The sequence below is a fragment of the Borostomias antarcticus genome, assembly GCF_949987555.1.
Source record: "Borostomias antarcticus genome assembly, chromosome: 3".
Lineage (NCBI taxonomy): Eukaryota > Metazoa > Chordata > Actinopteri > Stomiiformes > Stomiidae > Borostomias > Borostomias antarcticus.
In genome coordinates this window covers 34,850,520-34,870,645 of record NC_140236.1, presented here as the reverse complement: position 1 = coordinate 34,870,645, position 20,126 = coordinate 34,850,520, and the positions used below count along the sequence as shown (strand labels likewise).

The 20,126-nt window shown below is 47.5% G+C and overlaps 1 protein-coding gene across 1 annotated transcript in view; it reads left to right on the top strand.

The window, feature by feature from the left end:
- Positions 1 to 16,343, top strand: part of naaladl2 (N-acetylated alpha-linked acidic dipeptidase like 2) — a gene marked incomplete at both ends in the record, with an annotated part of 185,844 nt that extends 169,501 nt beyond the window's left edge. The window contains 3 exons of the mRNA XM_084436165.1: positions 6,752 to 6,845; positions 13,504 to 13,702; positions 16,124 to 16,343. Coding sequence (XP_084292291.1) covers positions 6,752 to 6,845; positions 13,504 to 13,702; positions 16,124 to 16,343 — 513 coding nt within the window. The remainder of the gene's footprint in view (positions 1 to 6,751; positions 6,846 to 13,503; positions 13,703 to 16,123) is intronic.
- Between the last annotated feature and the right edge of the window lie 3,783 nt (positions 16,344 to 20,126).

Below are 20,126 nucleotides of genomic sequence, written 5' to 3'. Positions count from 1 at the left end.
GATTTTTTGTCCCAGTCCAGCCCTGACTCCAGGTCTAAATCAGTACTCTAATACCCAGAGTATGACTCCAGGTCTAAATCAGTACTCTAATACCAGAGTATGACTCCAGGTCTAAATCAGTGCTCTAATACCAGAGTATGACTCCAGGTCTAAATCAGTACTCTAATACCAGAGTATGACTCCAGGTCTAAATCAGTACTCTAATACCAGAGTATGACTCCAGGTCTAAATCAGTACTCTAATACCAGAGTATGACTCCAGGTCTAAATCAGTACTCTAATACCAGAGTATGACTCCAGGTCTAAATCAGTACTCTAATACCAGAGTATGACTCCAGGTCTAAATCAGTGCTCTGATACCAGAGTATGACTCCAGGTCTAAATCAGTACTCTAATACCAGAGTATGACTCCAGATCTAAATCAGTACTCTAATACCAGAGTATGACTCCAGGTCTAAATCAGTACTCTAATACCCAGAGTATGACTCCAGGTCTAAATCAGTACTCTAATACCCAGAGTATGACTCCAGGTCTAAATCAGTACTCTAATACCCAGAGTATGACTCCAGGTCTAAATCAGTACTCTAATACCAGAGTATGACTCCAGGTCTAAATCAGTACTCTAATACCAGAGTATGACTCCAGGTCTAAATCAGTGCTCTAATACCCAGAGTATGACTCCAGGTCTAAATCAGTACTCTAATACCAGAGTATGACTCCAGGTCTAAATCAGTACTCTAATACCCAGAGTATGACTCCAGATATAAATCAGTACTCTAATACCCAGAGTATGACTCCAGGTCTAAATCAGTACTCTAATACCAGAGTATGACTCCATGTCTAAATCAGTACTCTAATACCCAGAGTATGACTCCAAATCTAAATCAGTACTCTAATACCAGAGTATGACTCCAGGTCTAAATCAGTACTCTAATACCAGAGTATGACTCCAGGTCTAAATCAGTACTCTAATACCAGAGTATGACTCCATGTCTAAATCAGTACTCTAATACCCAGAGTATGACTCCAAATCTAAATCAGTACTCTAATACCAGAGTATGACTCCAGGTCTAAATCAGTACTCTAATACCAGAGTATGACTCCAGATCTAAATCAGTAATCTAATACCCAGAGTATGACTCCAGGTCTAAATCAGTACTCTAATACCAGAGTATGACTCCAGGTCTAAATCAGTACTCTAATACCAGAGTATGACTCCAGGTCTAAATCAGTACTCTAATACCAGAGTATGACTCCAGGTCTAAATCAGTACTCTAATACCAGAGTATGACTCCAGGTCTAAATCAGTGCTCTGATACCAGAGTATGACTCCAGGTCTAAATCAGTACTCTAATACCAGAGTATGACTCCAGGTCTAAATCAGTACTCTAATACCAGAGTATGACTCCAGGTCTAAATCAGTACTCTAATACCCAGAGTATGACTCCAGGTCTAAATCAGTACTCTGATACCAGAGTATGACTCCAGGTCTAAATCAGTACTCTAATACCAGAGTATGACTCCAGGTCTAAATCAGTACTCTAATACCAGAGTATGACTCCAGGTCTAAATCAGTACTCTAATACCAGAGTATGACTCCAGATCTAAATCAGTACTCTAATACCCAGAGTATGACTCCAGGTCTAAATCAGTACTCTAATACCCAGAGTATGACTCCAGGTCTAAATCAGTACTCTAATACCCAGAGTATGACTCCAGGTCTAAATCAGTACTCTAATACCAGAGTATGACTCCAGGTCTAAATCAGTGCTCTAATACCAGAGTATGACTCCGGGTCTAAATCAGTACTCTAATACCAGAGTATGACTCCAGATCTAAATCAGTACTCTGATACCAGAGTATGACTCCAGATCTAAATCAGTACTCTAATACCCAGAGTATGACTCCAGGTCTAAATCAGTGCTCTGATACCAGAGTATGACTCCAGGTCTAAATCAGTGCTCTAATACCAGAGTATGACTCCAGGTCTAAATCAGTACTCTGATACCAGAGTATGACTCCAGATCTAAATCAGTACTCTAATACCAGAGTATGACTCCAGGTCTAAATCAGTACTCTAATACCAGAGTATGACTCCAGGTCTAAATCAGTACTCTGATACCAGAGTATGACTACAGGTCTAAATCAGTACTCTAATACCCAGAGTATGACTCCAGGTCTAAATCAGTACTCTAATACCAGAGTATGACTCCAGGTCTAAATCAGTACTCTAATACCAGAGTATGACTCCAGGTCTAAATCAGTACTCTAATACCAGAGTATGACTCCAGATCTAAATCAGTGCTCTAATACCAGAGTATGACTCCAGGTCTAAATCAGTACTCTGATACCAGAGTATGACTCCAGGTCTAAATCAGTACTCTAATACCAGAGTATGACTCCAGGTCTAAATCAGTGCTCTAATACCAGAGTATGACTCCAGGTCTAAATCAGTGCTCTAATACCAGAGTATGACTCCAGATCTAAATCAGTGCTCTAATACCAGAGTATGACTCCAGGTCTAAATCAGTACTCTAATACCAGAGTATGACTCCAGGTCTAAATCAGTACTCTAATACCAGAGTATGACTCCAGGTCTAAATCAGTGCTCTAATACCAGAGTATGACTCCAGATCTAAATCAGTGCTCTAATACCAGAGTATGACTCCAGGTCTAAATCAGTACTCTAATACCAGAGTATGACTCCAGAGCGTCTTGTACTAACTACACTTCACATCTGGGGACAGCTATCATTCTCTGTTTAGAGAAGTGTCTTCCTACTGTATGGTTCCAGCCTCATGTCATGGTTGTTCAGAGGTGAAGGCAGGGTCTTTCCTGCATAGAGACATTTTTGGCGCCCCCAAAGAGATTTTAGCCAGAGCCAAAGGAAAATCACCACTGCCAAAATGCTAAAAATTGAGAATAAAAATAACAATTCAAAATCCTCTCCAAATGTGTTTGATAGCTTGTCCATGGTTTGGACCACTAGCAATCAAGATTAATTAATTAACAGGTTATCAGTATCTTAAACATGTTGGTTTCATATCAATTTTGTGTCATGTCAGGAGATTTCCTGCGATTGTGAAAAGTGAGCTCAGTCAGAATATAGGTCTATATATGCTGGTAGAATATAGGTCTATATATGCTGGTAGAATATAGGTCTATATATGCTGGTAGAATATAGGTCTATACATGCTGGTAGGCTACTCAGCATAAAACGGAGGTTTCCCCCCAAAAAATGTTGTGCTCATCACCCCCCAAAGACCCATTCTGAGCCACGAAAAACCCCGCTAAGGGCAAGGAGGGGAGCGTGTCCTGCACTAGTTAATAAATACATTCTTTATTAGGAGTAATGGGCCATCTCGTTGTCGAGGGGGTCCTAGGGCAAAAATACAATAATAAACAAAGACAATAGGATACTAAAGTGGCAAACATAAAGTAACAAACATTAAACTTAACAAGCATGAGACATAACATAATAAGCACAGCACTCGAACAAACAAGGGAACGGACAGGAAAGACCAAAAACAGGACCACAAAAAAGTACCAACGCAGGCTAAAGAATCAAGGTAGGAACAAAATATTAGCTATATATGTATATTTCAGTTATTAACAGATCTATTAATGGCAGTGATAGTGTGGTACATTAAAGAGACCGTTACAGTCACAGACAAGAACAACTTAACTTAAAGTGCAAATCCAGGGCATGTTTAAACATGTTAAGAGAAGATTTGGATCGAATGTTTACTGGCTGGACAGAGTGTCTCAATTGATAGGTAGAGGAGAATGGAACCATTAGCTGTTTTAGATAGCAAGGATAATTAAAGTGTATACATTTAAAGATGAGTTGAAACCAGTGTCTCTGTCTTCTCAGAGTAGGAGATGGCCAGTGAAGAGATTCATACATTGAACAGTGATGAGTTAAAAAAGGGCACCCAAGGACAAATCTACAAAGTCTATTATATGCAACATTAAGAGGAAGAAGATTTGTCTTGGAGGCGACTTGATAAACAACATCAGCATAGTCCAATATTGACAGAATGAGTTGTGATGCAAAGTAAAGCAAGTTGTGATGCAAAGTAAAGCAATTTCTTGAGCGATAGATAATACCCGTACTGATGTTCATTTTCTTAACAGTGTGCTTGATGTGGTATTGAAAAGATAATTCAGAGTCAAGCCATATACCCAAATATTTAGTGTGATCAACTTTCTGCTAGAGGCAGACGCCTGTACCCCCCAGGACCCCCACCTCTCAGCCCTGCCCTAGAGGCAGACGCCTGTACCCCCCAGGACCCCCACCTCTCTGCCCTGCCCTAGAGGCAGACGCCTGTACCCCCCAGGACCCCCACCTCTCAGCCCTGCCCTAGAGGCAGACGCCTGTACCCCCCAGGACCCCCACCTCTCTGCCCTGCCCTAGAGGCAGACGCCTGTACCCCCCAGGACCCCCACCTCTCTGCCCTGCCCTAGAGGCAGACGCCTGTACCCCCCAGGACCCCCACCTCTCTGCCCTGCCCTAGAGGCAGACGCCTGTACCCCCCAGGACCCCCACCTCTCTGCCCTGCCCTAGAGGCAGACGCCTGTACCCCCCAGGACCCCCACCTCTCTGCCCTGCCCTAGAGGCAGACGCCTGTACCCCCCAGGACCCCCACCTCTCTGCCCTGCCCTAGAGGCAGACACCTGTACCCCCCAGGACCCCCACCTCTCTGCCCTGCCCTAGAGGCAGACGCCTGTACCCCCCAGGACCCCCACCTCTCTGCCCTGCCCTAGAGGCAGACGCCTGTACCCCCCAGGACCCCCACCTCTCTGCCCTGCCCTAGAGGCAGACGCCTGTACCCCCCAGGACCCCCACCTCTCTGCCCTGCCCTAGAGGCAGACGCCTGTACCCCCCAGGACCCCCACCTCTCTGCCCTGCCCTAGAGGCAGACGCCTGTACCCCCCAGGACCCCCACCTCTCTGCCCTGCCCTAGAGGCAGACACCTGTACCCCCCAGGACCCCCCCCCCCCCCTCTCTGCCCTGCCCTAGAGGCAGACGCCTGTACCCCCCAGGACCCCAACCTCTCTGCCCTGCCCTAGAGGCAGACACCTGTACCCCCTAGGACCCCCACCTCTCTGCCCTGCCCTAGAGGCAGACGCCTGTACCCCCCAGGACCCCCACCTCTCTGCCCTGCCCTAGAGGCAGACGCCTGTACCCCCCAGGACCCCCACCTCTCTGCCCTGCCCTAGAGGCAGACGCCTGTACCCCCCAGGACCCCCACCTCTCTGCCCTGCCCTAGAGGCAGACCCCTGTACCCCCCAGGACCCCCACCTCTCTGCCCTGCCCTAGAGGCAGACGCCTGTACCCCCCAGGACCCCCCCCTCTCTGCCCTGCCCTAGAGGCAGACGCCTGTACCCCCCAGGACCCCCACCTCTCTGCCCTGCCCTAGAGGCAGACGTCTGTACCCCCCAGGACCCCCACCTCTCTGCCCTGCCCTAGAGGCAGACGCCTGTACCCCCCAGGACCCCCACCTCTCTGCCCTGCCCTAGAGGCAGACTCCTGTACCCCCCAGGACCCCCCAGGACCCGCCTCCCCCTCAGCCTCTGAATGGACTCCTCAGTGACAGGATGAGTGGGCCTCGGAGACCGGGGTTATGGGGGTTAGTGTGCACGTGTGTGTGCACGTGTGTGTGTGTGTGTGCACGTGTGTGTGTGCACGTGTGTGTGTGCGCACGTGTGTGTGTGTGTGTGCGTGCGTGAGCGTGTATGTGTCAAAGAGTGTGTGTGTGTGTGTGTGTGTGTGTGTGTGTGTGTGTGTGTGTGTGTGTGTGTGTGTGTGACGGAGCAGAGTAACGGAGGTCTCCGGGTCAGGGGCTGCACAGTGAGGTCATGGCTCATCATCTAGATGACACACTGCTGCGAACTGACCTTTCCTCACTCTCTAGACTTTCTAGCCATACACATGCACACACACACACATGCACACACACACACACACACACACACACACACACAAATGCTCTTTGACACATGCACACACATACTATACACACACACTGATGGCTGCTATAGTAGATTCCATCGAGATTCAGTCATGTTTTGAAGTGATGGGTGACTGTCAAAATATTTTCCATTAAATGAAAGCAAATGCCATGTTTAACCCTTTACTGGGGACAGGTTTGATTACACTAATGTATCGTAAGCTAGGCAGGCAATAAGAAGTGCTCAACAAGCATTCCTTACCAGACACAATAAAGACTCTCTCCCTCTCTCTCTCTCTCTCTCTCTCTCTCTCTCCATGCCTCTTTTTCTCCATCTCTCTCTTTCTTTCTCCCTCTCTCTCTCCCTCCCTCTCTCTCCCTCTCTCGCTCCCTCCCTCTCTCTCCCTCTCTCGCTCCCTCCCTCTCTCTCTCTCCCTCCCTCTCTCTCTCTCCCTTTATCTCTCTCCCTCCCTCTCTCTCTCTCTCTTTCCCTCTCTCTTTCCCTCTCTCTCTCTCTCTCTCTCTCTCTCTCTCTCTCTCTCTCTCTCTCTCTCTCTCTCTCTCCAGCCTCTAGCGCTGGACCTCCCTCTCTCTCTGATGTATGTAAGGGATATTTACCTCGGGGCCGGGCAATATGCTGTTTCAATGCCCGAGGGTGTTATCTGCCCGAGACAAAGCTGAGTAACCCTCCGCGAGTGGCATTGAAACAGCATATGGCCCGGCCCTGAGGTAAATATTGCCAGACACAATAAAGACTGACTAACAACTAACAATAGAATGTTGTTTTTTTATCTCCAGATGACAGCTGAGGCCATCTTTCGATTGGTTAACGACCCGGTCCTGCCCATCTGCCCGCTGGACATCTCGCTGGACGTCCAGAACAAGCTCAAAGGTCAGCGGGATAGCAGAGCTGGTTTGAAATGACAGAGCGGTATCGAGTAGCCATGCCGCCTCGGAATTGAAAAAGCCTGAATATCCCCCTCCCCCCCCGCCCCCCGCCCCGCCCGGGATCGAGGGAAGTTCATTCATCTTTGGTCTAGTGGTACGTGTTTGGGTTCCCACGCGGAAGGTCGCTGGTTTGACCCCCAGACTCGACTCACCCTGTTGTGCGAGCGCTCGTCTTCCAGATTAGCGTGGCTGCAGAACGGGGCTGTGCAGAAATGACCGTGAGTATTTCACTCACTAATTGGGGAGAATGGAATCGCATGCTATTCAACCGAAATATCAACCACTGATTTAAAGGTAAACAAAATGCTATTATTTTTGTCCTGTTTATATTAGTAAGTAAGTAAGTAAGCTTTATTTATATAGCGCTCTTCACAGCACGGATGCACAGAGTGCTTTACAGTAATACATTAAAATGGCAATACAACACGAGACAAAATTAAAACGACACAGAACAGAAAAAAAACAACATTGCGAGCAGCAAGGCGTTATAGATGGCCGAAGGCCTGCCGATTATTAATGGCGTTAGAAACGTTAGAAACGTTGTTAGATAGACGCTTAGCCAGCAGAACCAGGAAGTGTGACTGAATGGGAAACGAGTGTGACGGCCGCTGCAGAGGGAAGTCAGTGAAGCCTGTCTGGTGTGTGGCCCCTGTCTGGTGTGTGGCCCCTGTCTGTTATATGGCCCCTGTCTGGTGTGTGGCCCCTGTCTGTTATATGGCCCCTGTCTGTTATATGGCCCCTGTCTGGTGTGTGGCCCCTGTCTGTTATATGGCCCCTGTCTGGTGTGTGGCCCCTGTCTGGTGTGTGGCCCCTGTCTGTTATGTGGCCCCTGTCTGGTGTGTGGCCCCTGTCTGTTATATGGCCCCTTTCTGGTGTGTGGCCCCTGTCTGTTATAGGGCCCCTGTCTGGTGTGTGGCCCCTGTCTGTTATAGGGCCCCTGTCTGGTGTGTGGCCCCTGTCTGTTATATGGCCCCTTTCTGGTGTGTGGCCCCTGTCTGTTATGTGGCCCCTGTCTGGTGTGTGGCCCCTTTCTGGTGTGTGGCCCCTGTCTGGTGTGTGGCCCCTGTCTGGTGTGTGGCCCCTGACTGTTATATGGCCCCTGTCTGGTGTGTGGCACCTGTCTGGTGTGTGGCCCCTGTCTGGTGTGTGGTCCCTGTCTGGTGTGTGGCCCCTGTCTGGTGTGTGACCCCTGTCTTGTGTGGCCCCTGTCTGTTAAATGGCCCCTGTCTGGTGTGTGGTCCCTGTCTGGTGTGTGGCCCCTGTCTGGTGTGTGGCCCCTGTCTGGTGTGTGGCCCCTGTCTGGTGTGTGGTCCCTGTCTGGTGTGTGGTCCCTGTCTGGTGAGTGGCCCCTGTCTGGTGTGTGGTCCCTGTCTGGTGTGTGGTCCCTGTCTGGTGAGTGGCCCCTGTCTGGTGAGTGGCCCCTGTCTGTTATATGGCCCTGTCTGGTGTGTGGCACCTGTCTGGTGTGTGGCCCCTGTCTGGTGTGTGGCCCCTGTCTGGTGTGTGGCCCCTGTCTGGTGTGTGGCCCCTGTCTGGTGTGTGGCCCCTGTCTGGTGTGTGGCCCCTGTGGTGTGTGGCCCCTGTCTGTTATATGGCCCCTGTCTGGTGTGTGGCCCCTTTCTGGTGTGTGACCCCTGTCTGGTGTGTGGCCCCTGTCTGTTATATGGCCCCTGTCTGGTGTGTGGCCCCTGTCTGTTATATGGCCCCTGTCTGGTGTGTGGCCCCTGTCTGGTGTGTGGCACCTGTCTGGTGTGTGGCCCCTGTCTGGTGTGTGGCACCTGTCTGGTGTGTGGCCCCTGTCTGGTGTGTGGCCCCTGTCTGGTGTATGGCCCCTGTCTGTTATATGGCCCCTCAGCCCTGTGTTCACTAAGCACCGTGCTCCTGGGGCTCTATGCAGTAACATCACTCATCTGGCTAGCTCAGCTATCTGGCTTCCAAGCCGGCTAACCGGACAGCTAGCTAGCTAGGGAGCACCGCACCGAATCGCACACACACACACGCACGCACACACACACACACACACACACACACACACACACACACACACACACACACACACACACACACACACACACATATGCACACATATACATACACGCACACACACACGCACACACACACACACACACACACACACACACACACACACACACACCCACTCACATATGCACACATACACACACACATACACACACACACACATGCACACACACAGATGCACACACATACATACACATTCTGTACATCTCCATACCTCCCACACTCCCTCCCTCTCTCCCTCCCTCTCTCTCTCTCTCTCCCATAAGGATGATTTAGAGGCGGATCATCTGTTTAGGTGGACGTATCGACCGCCTCTATCACGCCTAGCGGCTCCGCAGCCCGGTGACCTTGATTTCTGCATTTGTAAAATTCAAATCAGACGCCGGTCATCTTTCTTCCCCTGCCTCCAGCCTTGGACTGGAGGACAACCGTCCTCTGCTCCAGGACCTCCCACACATCAGGCGCAGCCTATCACAGAGGGGGACAGAAGGCCTAGACTCAGGCGGGCAGGGCGCACGGTTGCCAGTGCCAGATCTGGTCAAGGCCAGGCGAAAAAAATATAAGATCCGATCCTTAAGTTTCCCGAGGGAAGCAAAGTTCACCCGTTTGAGCCCTTGAACTATTACTGTATTTTCATGCTGACGTTGAGTAGTTGATTAATATTTCATAGGCGTTTTTGCAGTTCGACTGCCAAGAAAAGGGTCACTAATTTCTAACGAGGGTGTACTCTCAGTGGTGAAACACTAGGAGGAAGGAAAATGTATATGAACGCTAAAAAAGCAGGAAAAATATGAAGGGTAATATTTCCTGAATGATGTGAGGGTGAAGCAGGGAGGAGTGGGTTGATATGCAGACTTCTTTAGTGTCAAGCCTGAGGTAGATTTGACAGTAGCTGTACCCCCCCCCCCCCACACACACACACGTGCGCGCACACACACACACACCGATACACACACACACAGGCCAACCTTGTGCGTCTGTTTAATAAGTTAAATATGCATGCAGACAGTGGGCAGAGAACAGGAACATAATCACCACATAATCCTGTCTCTGCTGGCTTAGTGTCCATAATAAAACTGGGGAGGGCTCATATATCAACTTATCCACGTGTCACACACACACACACACACACACACACACACCCTCATATACTGTATACACACATTCTCAAACATTCTCTTTCTCTCTCAACACACACACACACACACACACACACACAACATACAGTACATACACAGACTAGTCGTAGATAACCCATGGGAGTTCGTTCTATGGCCAGACAACCATAGAAAAGCCGTCTGTAATTATGCATGCACACAACAGGTATTAACCACATGACATTACAATCATTTAGCAGATGCTTTTATCCAGAGTGACTCACAATAATTGCCCAATCAGAACACACTTACATGAACAAAGAAGTCCTGCCCTAGTGACCCCGACTTCCTGTGGTTCCATTGAAAGGGAAAGCTGTTTTAGTGATGGAGTTCCATTGTTGTTGTTGTTGTTGTTTTTGTTTACCACCATTTTGAATATGGAAGTTCTTTCACGATTCAACATCAGATGGAATCGTATGGAGAGACTGCAGACTGCTGATGTGCCTGGTGAAGTAATATGTATGATATTATCAATCACTCAGTCGGTCCCCCCTCACATAGTACCAGGCATGGTGGTTACACTGCTGCTTAATCCAAGACTAATGCACTCATCATGACTGGAGTCTGGGGAGGAGGTATGAGAGAGGGAGAGAGAGAGGGAGGGAGGGAGGGAGAGAGGGAGGGAGGGAGAGAGAGAGAGAGAGAGAGAGAGGGAGGGAGGGAGGGAGGGAGAGAGAGAGAGGGAGGGAGAGAGACAGGACACAGGTCGGTGAGAGAGAGAGGGAGGGAGGGAGGGAGGGAGGGAGAGAGACAGAGGGAGGGAGGGAGAGAGGGAGGGTGGAGAGAATATTTGGAGAAAGAGAGACAGGGAGAGAGAGTGAGAGAGGAGACGCAGTTGGAGGAAATGAGAGAGGGAGAGAGAGAAAGATGGAGAGAGAGAAAGGGGAGTAAACAGCTGATGGGAAGGAAGATGGAGGTGGTGGAGGAATAGGGAGGGGGTGATGAGGACGATTCAGGGATGAAGATGGGATGAAGAGGAGGGAGCAGTGGGAGAGGAATAACAGGGAGGTGTGGTGATTATTACCTGTCAGCGGTGATTATTACCTGTCATTGCTTCTCTGCTTCCAGGGTCAGACAGCTAATGCTTTTAGCTGCTGTCGTGCAAAGCTGCAAACAGGTTGAATTAAATATAGACAAAGCTTTTATCTGTTATCTATCTTCTATCTGTGATTTAAAGCACACGAGCGTGGGGGGGGGGGGGGGGGGGGGTGAGATGGAGCGGGGGGGGTACGAGAGAAGGAGAGGTAAATAAAGAATTCTAGGCATCTGTGCTTATCTTTGGTTTTTAATACTGTTCCCATGCTGGGAGAGGAACCAGAATAGCAAATGGATTTCCACAGACATCAGATTGAGCTGCACTATTCATGAAGTTCCATAATGGATTGTCTGGAGATCAAGCAGGCGTGGCTAATTGAAAAGCTTCCGAGTTTCATTTTTTGTTATTTAAAAAATCATTTGGTGTTCCCTTAAAAAAAAAAAAAATCCTTTGGTCGTAATAGCTTTATTTCAAAAACAAGAATGCGCTGTGAACATGTAGAGGCCCCCGTGTGTGTGTGTGTGTGTGTGCGTGTGTGTGTGTGTGTGTGAGCTTTTACAACTCCCCCATTTAACTCCCCCTGCCTTCCTCCATGTCACCACGGCCCGCGCTGAGCTCTCCCTCAAGGTCCCTCTGTGTTCTGCTGGGTTCTCCGTGTCCACGTGGTCCGAGGTCTCTCTCAAGGTGGTCTCTCCCTGTGTTCTGCTGGGTTATCTCCTCTCTCTCCTCCCTTTGTCCGGCCCAAACCTCGGCCGGGGCGGGGCCGACGCCATCGTCCCCGCACGTCTCTCCGTGTCACAGCGCGTGATGGATTACACCAATCCTCCCTCATGTTTCATAACTGGCACTCCCTCAGCGGAGAGACGTTTCAAATTGTAGGAGGGAACAGTTTTCATGCTATTTTTATCCTGTCTTCTCTCTCCTCTATCCCCTGTGTGTTCACACACACGGCACGCCTAGTCTCTTGTGACTCTCTATCCCTCTCTCTCTCACACATACACACACACACGCACATGCGCACACACACACACACACACCATAATGCAAAAACAAGTATTTCATGAAACGGGTAACTTTGGGCATGAAGTAACAAATCCATGTTAATGCGTTACCATGCTGTGTTGTCCTCACACCAAAACAGGAACAATAACTCAGTTATGGATTACAGTACATGGTAATCAAACCTGGCAAGTAATTATGTAACCTAGTAAAGATTGCAGCCTAATTAACCGGAGTGTAATGTAATTGATTCCCAGAACTACACGGAGTACAATTGTAGCTTTGTTTTTATTTGCTAATGAGCATCTTTCTGTGAATAAGCTGAGTAATTAGTGACTGTGTCAATTGGAGTATCTGTACACACTCGACAGCAAGGCGTATATTGGAGTGTGCTTGCGTGCATGCGTGTGTGTGTGTGTGTGTGGTCGGGGGTTTTCGTAACGAAGCTGTAATTTCCTGCTGAGTAATTGAATGTGTTCCATATCAACTAATCATCCGATATTATATGTGGGACATGGCATTGTCTCAAACACACACAACCGTCTCAATGTGTACCTCAAACACACACACACACACACACACACACACACACACACACACACACACACACACAACCCTCTCACGGTGTGATATTACCTCAAACAAACACACACACACACACAACCCTCTGACTGTGTGATATTATTACAGTACCTCAAACTCGCATACAACCATCTCACCATATGATATTATCACCTCAAATACACATACAACCCTCTCACTTGTGATATTACCTCTCTCTCACACACACAACCCTCTCACTTGTGATATTACCTCAAACACACACAACCCTCTCACTGTGTGATATTATCACCTCAAACACACACACAACCCTCTCAATGTGTGATATTACCACACACACACACACACACACACACACACACACACACACACACACACACACACAACCCTCTCAAGTGTGATATTACCCCTCTCTCACACACACACAACCCTCTCACTGTGTGATATTATCACCTCAAACACACACAACCCATGTGATGACCCTCGCTGATAAGGGAAGTATGAAGTGAGTTCTGAACTTGTGCTATTTGCAGTAAAATACAATATATATACAAATAAAGCAATGGCAGTTAAAAAACCTAGCAGTGTCGATGAGGTGTCCAGCTTCTAACACCAATTATCACCTTTGGGCCATTAAGGTGTCCCCTTGGTCTAATTGGGAGGCACTTACTCATGGTGACTAGGTGACCAATCCTGGATCCCTGCCTGCCAATAAGACACTTTATTCTCCGATCTTAATCTGTGTGCGTGTGTGTGTGTGTATGTGTGTGTGTGTGTGCGCGTACGTGCGTGTGTGTGTGCGTGCGCAGGTGACAGGTGGAGCCCCCCAGGTCTGCTAGCGAGCGCCGCCTCCCTGAGAGAGAGCTCAGCGTTCCTGCAGTCGGAGTCTATGCGTCCCGCCAACGACCCCAAGGAGAGAGACCCCGCCCACGTCCGCATGCTGAACGACGTGCTCCGCGACCTGGAGAAGAGCTTCCTGGTCCCCCAGCCCCCTCCTGGAGTCTACAGGTACTGCAGCTCAGTCCTCTGTATAGGTCTAACCGAGCTCGATTGGTTAAACTCACTACTCGGCCGTCCGCGCCATCAAATCGCTAGCTTTTTGGTGGCGTAGCTGGATAAAGCGGTGTTTACGAGATGTGGTCCCGTGTGTATATATATATATAAACTGAGCCTGAACTTGAGGTGGCCTTGATAACAAATAGAAATCCATTGACTTCACACTGACTATAATAATCTGTATCACAATGACCCATCCCACCCCGATGGAAAATACTATCAGAGCAGCACCGACGGCTTATCAGAGTGAATATCTCCGTGAGTACCTGTTCATAAACCCTGGTGCCAGAGTAGATGGTTAATGTATGTTAATGTAATGCTGTGTTTACTTTGATAATGGCAATACTGATTGAGCTTGGGTCTCCATTAGCACCGGCGCTAAAATGAGCTGCTCAATCATCCTCAGATAACATTACTGTTTAATGGGACTCGTTAATAAGGGAAGTAAGTGTCCCGCTAAGAAATGGACATTCTTAAAAAACACAAAAAAAAAAACATTTACTTTCATGGCGCCCTCAGTGTTAGCATATCTTAATTATCCATGGGTTGGCAAACAGAAGAAGTTTAATTACCTCGTAGTTTAGTGCCTGCCTGCCCACACCAGACAGCTGAATTACACATAGCCCACTGCCTAGGGCCCACGACTGACATGCAAAAAGGGGCTTGTTTCCCGTTAGCGTAGCCGTCGCGCGAGCGTGAGTATGATAGAACGGCGCTGCCAGGAGAATTCCTCCTGTTTAATCTCCCATTACAGTAAATTACTATTACAGTACAGTAAATCTATCAATCAAAACAATGTGCTTAGTCACAAACCTGCAAACCTCCCTTCTTGCATTATGAATCAGTATTGCAGAAAGTGCTATCGGAGACATGCTACACACCAGAGGATACTTTACAGTGAAGAGGAACTGTGAACGGGCACCAGGACACCGATAGTGGGTCCATAATGAGCATTAGGCAGTCATCTAGTCTTTGAGGTAGCCAGGAGAGGAGAGAGGCCTTGAAAACAGTGCTGTGTGTGTGTGTGTGTGTGTGTATGTGTGTACATGAGTGCAGATTTGTGTGTGTGTGTGTGTGTGTGTGTGTGTATGTATGTGTTGCAGGTGTGTGTGTGTGTGTGTGTGTGTGTGTTGCAGGTGTGTTTGTGTGTGTGTGTATATGTGTGTGTGTGTGTGTATGTGTTGCAGGTGTGTGTGTGTGTGTGTGTGTGTGTGTGTGTCTGTTATGCTAAGGTATTTGACCTGCGCTCATAGGACAGACAGCAGACTAAAGCAAGGTCCTGATGCTGTCGCCAGGGCGTGGTTGATCCTGTCACCAGGGCGTGGCCGACCCTGACACACACCTGGGACCCACCAGGTCAAGTTAAAACCAATTCTCTCTGTTGTGAAAAACAATCCTTCCTCGATTAAGACAAGATGCTGGGTTGCAAGAGAGCCCGCAGATCAATATGAGATGTCTGCCTGTACACTTGGTGGTGTTTCAAAAGCTTTTTTTTTTAAATCATAACCACAGCAAAGAAATATCAAACTATGTTTGTAGAAGAAAAAAACTTGCAAGAAAATAAGCCTGTGTCTCGGGGGAGAAGGAATAGAGCAGTGATTCACGCCTGACATTATTAAAAGTTTTCAGCCTCTGTCGGGTCATTCGAGTGGGCAGAAAAACGTAGCGTTTCCTCCAGCTCTACACATGAATAAGAGAACAGTTGTGTTTATAAGATTCTCTCCTGCCCGAGAGGCTGTTTAGGCAGCTGTCGGACTGAAACCCATTGTGAGCCTGACCAGCTTTCCCTGTCAGTCGAGAAGACCGGGATCAGACTCCGTGCTTCTGCATCGTTCTGCCCCATATAGAACCTCTGGAAGGTCACAGCGACAGACTAAACCCACCTGTTTACAGATGAAGAATTGCCTTATTTATTCTGTGAGGACCGCGATACGGCCTGTTTAGAGGAAATCAATGGGCAATTCAGCCGCATGGAGACTCTGCTTTTTGACCTACAAACGAGTGCTGTGCGCGCGTGAGCCCAGAGGCCTGGAACACGCCTCAGAACTGCCACGGTGTGGGGCCCGCCGTTGGGCCGCCGTGGGATCGATCGGCCCTACGCTAGCTGAGAAATACTAGCGTTTATGTGTGTGTGTGTGGGGGGGGGGGGGTCTTTCGGGCAGAAATAGATATATTCTGTTGGACATTATGTTTTGGGTGATATATGACTTACACTAGTGTGTGTGTGTGTGTGTGTACTGTATTATCACTTGTACCTTATAGCCAAAAAGGGTGCAGAGACAAGAACGAAATGCGCACGCCAGTGTGTAGTGTCCATGCAGTGGAAGTGTACTTGGGTTCCTACTGTGACCATGTGTCTCTGTCCCCCTGCAGGAACCTGTTGTACAGCCTACCGGGGAAGAACCCTCGCTTCTCCATCCTGCGTTTCGCCCCGGAGGCTCTCAGACCGCCAGCCAAGCACTCGCCGGACCGGCCGCTCGGCCGCTCGGTCAACCAGTCCCTGTCCCTCATCACCAACGCCATCGTCTCCGCCCAGAGACTCGTCCACTGTGGTCTTGACCTCTTCGAGAACAACCCCGACGACACGATTTGAACTCGACCCCCCGCTGTTAGCGTTCGAACGGCAATAGAGTGTGACTTCCCTCAAACGGTATAGAGACTTCAAAAATCACAGGACTCTTCCCCGGAGGACCTGGTGCTACCTGCTCCACACTTCCTGAACGCTTGCTGTGTTTGAAAGCCTTCGGGACGTCTTGTAGAACGTTTCTCTCTGGGCTGTCTAAATTGCCTGGACCACAGGGCCACGCCAGACCTTTTAGAAAGCCAACTGCCGACCAGAGGAGTGAATGGACCCGTCAGTGTTTAAAAGGCTCGGGACAGAACAGCTCAGAGGAACTGCGGTTCATCTCCCTAACGCCTTGCCTTGGGAAATTATAATGTATTTCTTTTGAAGAACATTTATTGAACATTTGATAAGGGTCTGTGAGGCGACGGTAGCTCAAAATTTACTGTAGGTTAGAGATACAGTGCACCACATATCGAGAGAGGGAAGGAGGGAGAGAGAGAGAGAGAGAGAGAGAGAGAGAGAGAGAGAGAGAGAGAGAGAGAGAGAGAGAGAGAGAGAGAGAGAGAGAGAGAGGGGTATAGCTTAGAAAGGACTATTGTGTTAGTCAACAATGCAATCACGCACGAGTGGGTGAACAACACCGAACAGCCAGCTGGGTGCGTTTATGCTTCCATGCACTACTGAGCAATCTGGCCATCTCGCTGTATTTTACAATATGTGGCAATTATATTCTACACTATTATGAGTAGCTCCTCTGAAAATACAACCCCCGGCTCTCACTGAGCCACGGTCTGGCTGAAAGAATATATCTCTATAGGTGAGCATGATGATTAGAGTAGATTAGATTACTTACAATCAGATTAGATTAGATCAGGGTAATGTGTACAGATAAGGCAGGGGTCAATAAGTACTTCATTTTAAGTTGCCTTTAATCTTACGGTTTGTTCATGATGGACTCCTGTAAGTTCCTGTGTGTTAGCTGGTTAGTTAGTCCCGTTTCCAGGTCATGTGGTGTTTATGTGTTCACTGTATATGCATGCGTCTGCCGTGCGTCTCCAGGTTGAAGGAGGAGGTGGGACGGCCCCAGAGAGAGATTTTAATGTTGTTTTCTTCTCTTTCCAAACCAGGACGGGATCCTGTGTCTCCGATCACGTTCTCTCAACTCGGGATGTTCTTCTCACTGCTGTAGTCCTACTAATGAAATTTAGAGTTTGATATGTGAAATTTTGTAATACAAATTTTAAATTGTACTTCATTCAGGGACAGCAAATTTAGCTAAGGTTTAAATGATGTATGTGCCTTCGATTGAGCACTTTAATGCTGTCGTTTTGTATCTGATGTCAATACTACTACACAGGTGCATAATGTGTGTGTTTGCTTGAATACCAAAAATGAAACGCACAATTATACAAACAGCGACAACAATCGTCTTTCAGAGGTGAAAAATGTTATTTCTTTGTAGCAATCACAGTTCTTTCTCTGTTTAAACCTATCTACAGTTGTTCAAGTAAGTAACATTTTATTCAAGTAAGTACAATTTTAGTATCTATAGTTGTAAGTACGGTGAGTGTAGGCTACATAATTTCAAATTTCGGGGAATGTTTTATTTTCAATCTTAATATTTGTTAATGAACAGCGCAAATAGTCAGCATTTCTCCAGACTAAAGAGCAATACCATACAAAGCATGACCACCTTTTGGATTAGTAACCTGCTTGGAGAGAAAATGTTTAGCTGTGTCGTGTACTGTATGTTTGGATTAGTCATCTGCTTGGAGAGAACAGTTTTAGCTGTGTCATGGAGAGAACAGTTTTAGCTGTCGTGGAGAGAACAGTTTTAGCCGTGTCATGGAGAGAACAGTTTTAGCTGTGTCATGGAGAGAACAGTTTTAGCTGTGTCATGGAGAGAACCGTTTTAGCCGTGTCATGGAGAGAACCGTTTTAGCTGTGTCATGGAGAGAACAGTGTTAGCCGTGTCATGGAGAGAACCGTTTTAGCTGTGTCATGGAGAGAACAGTTTTAGCTGTGTCATGGAGAGAACAGTTTTAGCTGTGTCATGGAGAGAACAGTTTTAGCTGTGTCATGGAGAGAACAGTTTTAGCTGTGTCATGGAGAGAACAGTTTTAGCTGTGTCATAGAGAGAACAGTTTTAGCCGTGTCATGGAGAGAACAGTTTTAGCTGTGTCATGGAGAGAACAGTTTTAGTCGTGTCATGGAGAGAACAGTTTTAGCTGTGTCATGGAGAGAACAGTTTTAGCTGTGTCATGGAGAGAACAGTGTTAGCTGTGTCATGGAGAGAACAGTTTTAGCCGTGTCATGGAGAGAACAGTGTTAGCTGTGTCATGGAGAGAACAGTTTTAGCCGTGTCATGGAGAGAACAGTTTTAGCCGTGTCATGGAGAGAACAGTTTTAGCCGTGTCATGGAGAGAACAGTTTTAGCCGTGTCATGGAGAGAACCGTTTTAGCTGTGTCATGGAGAGAACAGTTTTAGCCGTGTCATTGAGAGAACCGTTTTAGCCGTGTCATGGAGAGAACAGTTTTAGCTGTGTCATGGAGAGAACAGTGTTAGCTGTGTCATGGAGAGAACAGTTTTAGCCGCGTCATGGAGAGAACAGTTTTAGCCGTGTCATGGAGAGAACCGTTTTAGCCGTGTCATGGAGAGAACAGTTTTCGCCGTGTCATAGAGAGAACCGTTTTAGCTGTGTCATGGAGAGAACAGTTTTAGCTGTGTCATGGAGAGAACAGTTTTAGCTGTGTCGTGGAGAGAACAGTGTTAGCTGTGTCATGGAGAGAACCGTTTTAGCTGTGTCATGGAGAGAACAGTGTTAGCTGTGTCATGCAGTGTGTTTCTGTTATGATATGCAGCTGTCATAGGAAGTGTGTTTTATTTGCTCTTTTCACAAGATAAAGTTGTTTTTTTGCATTTGCCTGTACATAGGAATATTGGTTCTAGGCTGTCTTGTACATAAGAATATGGGTTCTAGGCTGTCTTGTACATAAGAATATGGGTTCTAGGCTGTCTTGTACATAAGAATATGGGTTCTAGGCTGTCTTGTACATAGGAATATGGGTTCCAGGCTGGGCCAAGTCAGTCAAATGCTTTGGATTGTACAGTATTTATTTGATGCTTTGTACAATCATGTGACAAGGTACAGTACATGCAGTACTGTAGCTAGTAGATCTGTGGCATGAGCAGGTTTGATGTCTTTCACTGATATTATGTCAGTTTGCACTAAGACTCTTGTTTGATTTTAAAATACTGTCAACCCGTAACCCGTAATGAAGAGTTAGCTTCATTTTATGTATAACCCAATGAAATTGTGAAAACAATCTCAAAGTGCTGAAATAATAACAAAGTCATGAAGAAAAGAGAGATACAAATATACACATTATACTAAAAATGGTTTGGTTAAAACGATGTCGAAGACCCGTGTTTGAATCCCATCCTGGGCATGCCAAAATGAATGGGTTACACATGCCTGTAGCTCATTATAGGGCTTTATTAAGATCTGGGTCAATTTCACCTCCAGTTCACTCTGAAATTCCTCATTGTGACTCTATGGGCCAAAGTTCTCTGCATGGGATTCTTAATTTCAATTTCAATGCACTCTAGGGTCGATTTGTTTAATCAGGGTGGATCAATTTGTTTAATCTGGGCTTTATTAGCAGGAGTCAAAGTCTCCATTATTTCAACAACCCTCCTCTTTCTCTTTAGACTGGTTGAAAAAATATGACCTTAATGTTCTTAATCAGGGCTGGGTTTAACTGGAAGCATGGCAGTATAAACCATGGACATCCCGCTAGCATTGGAAG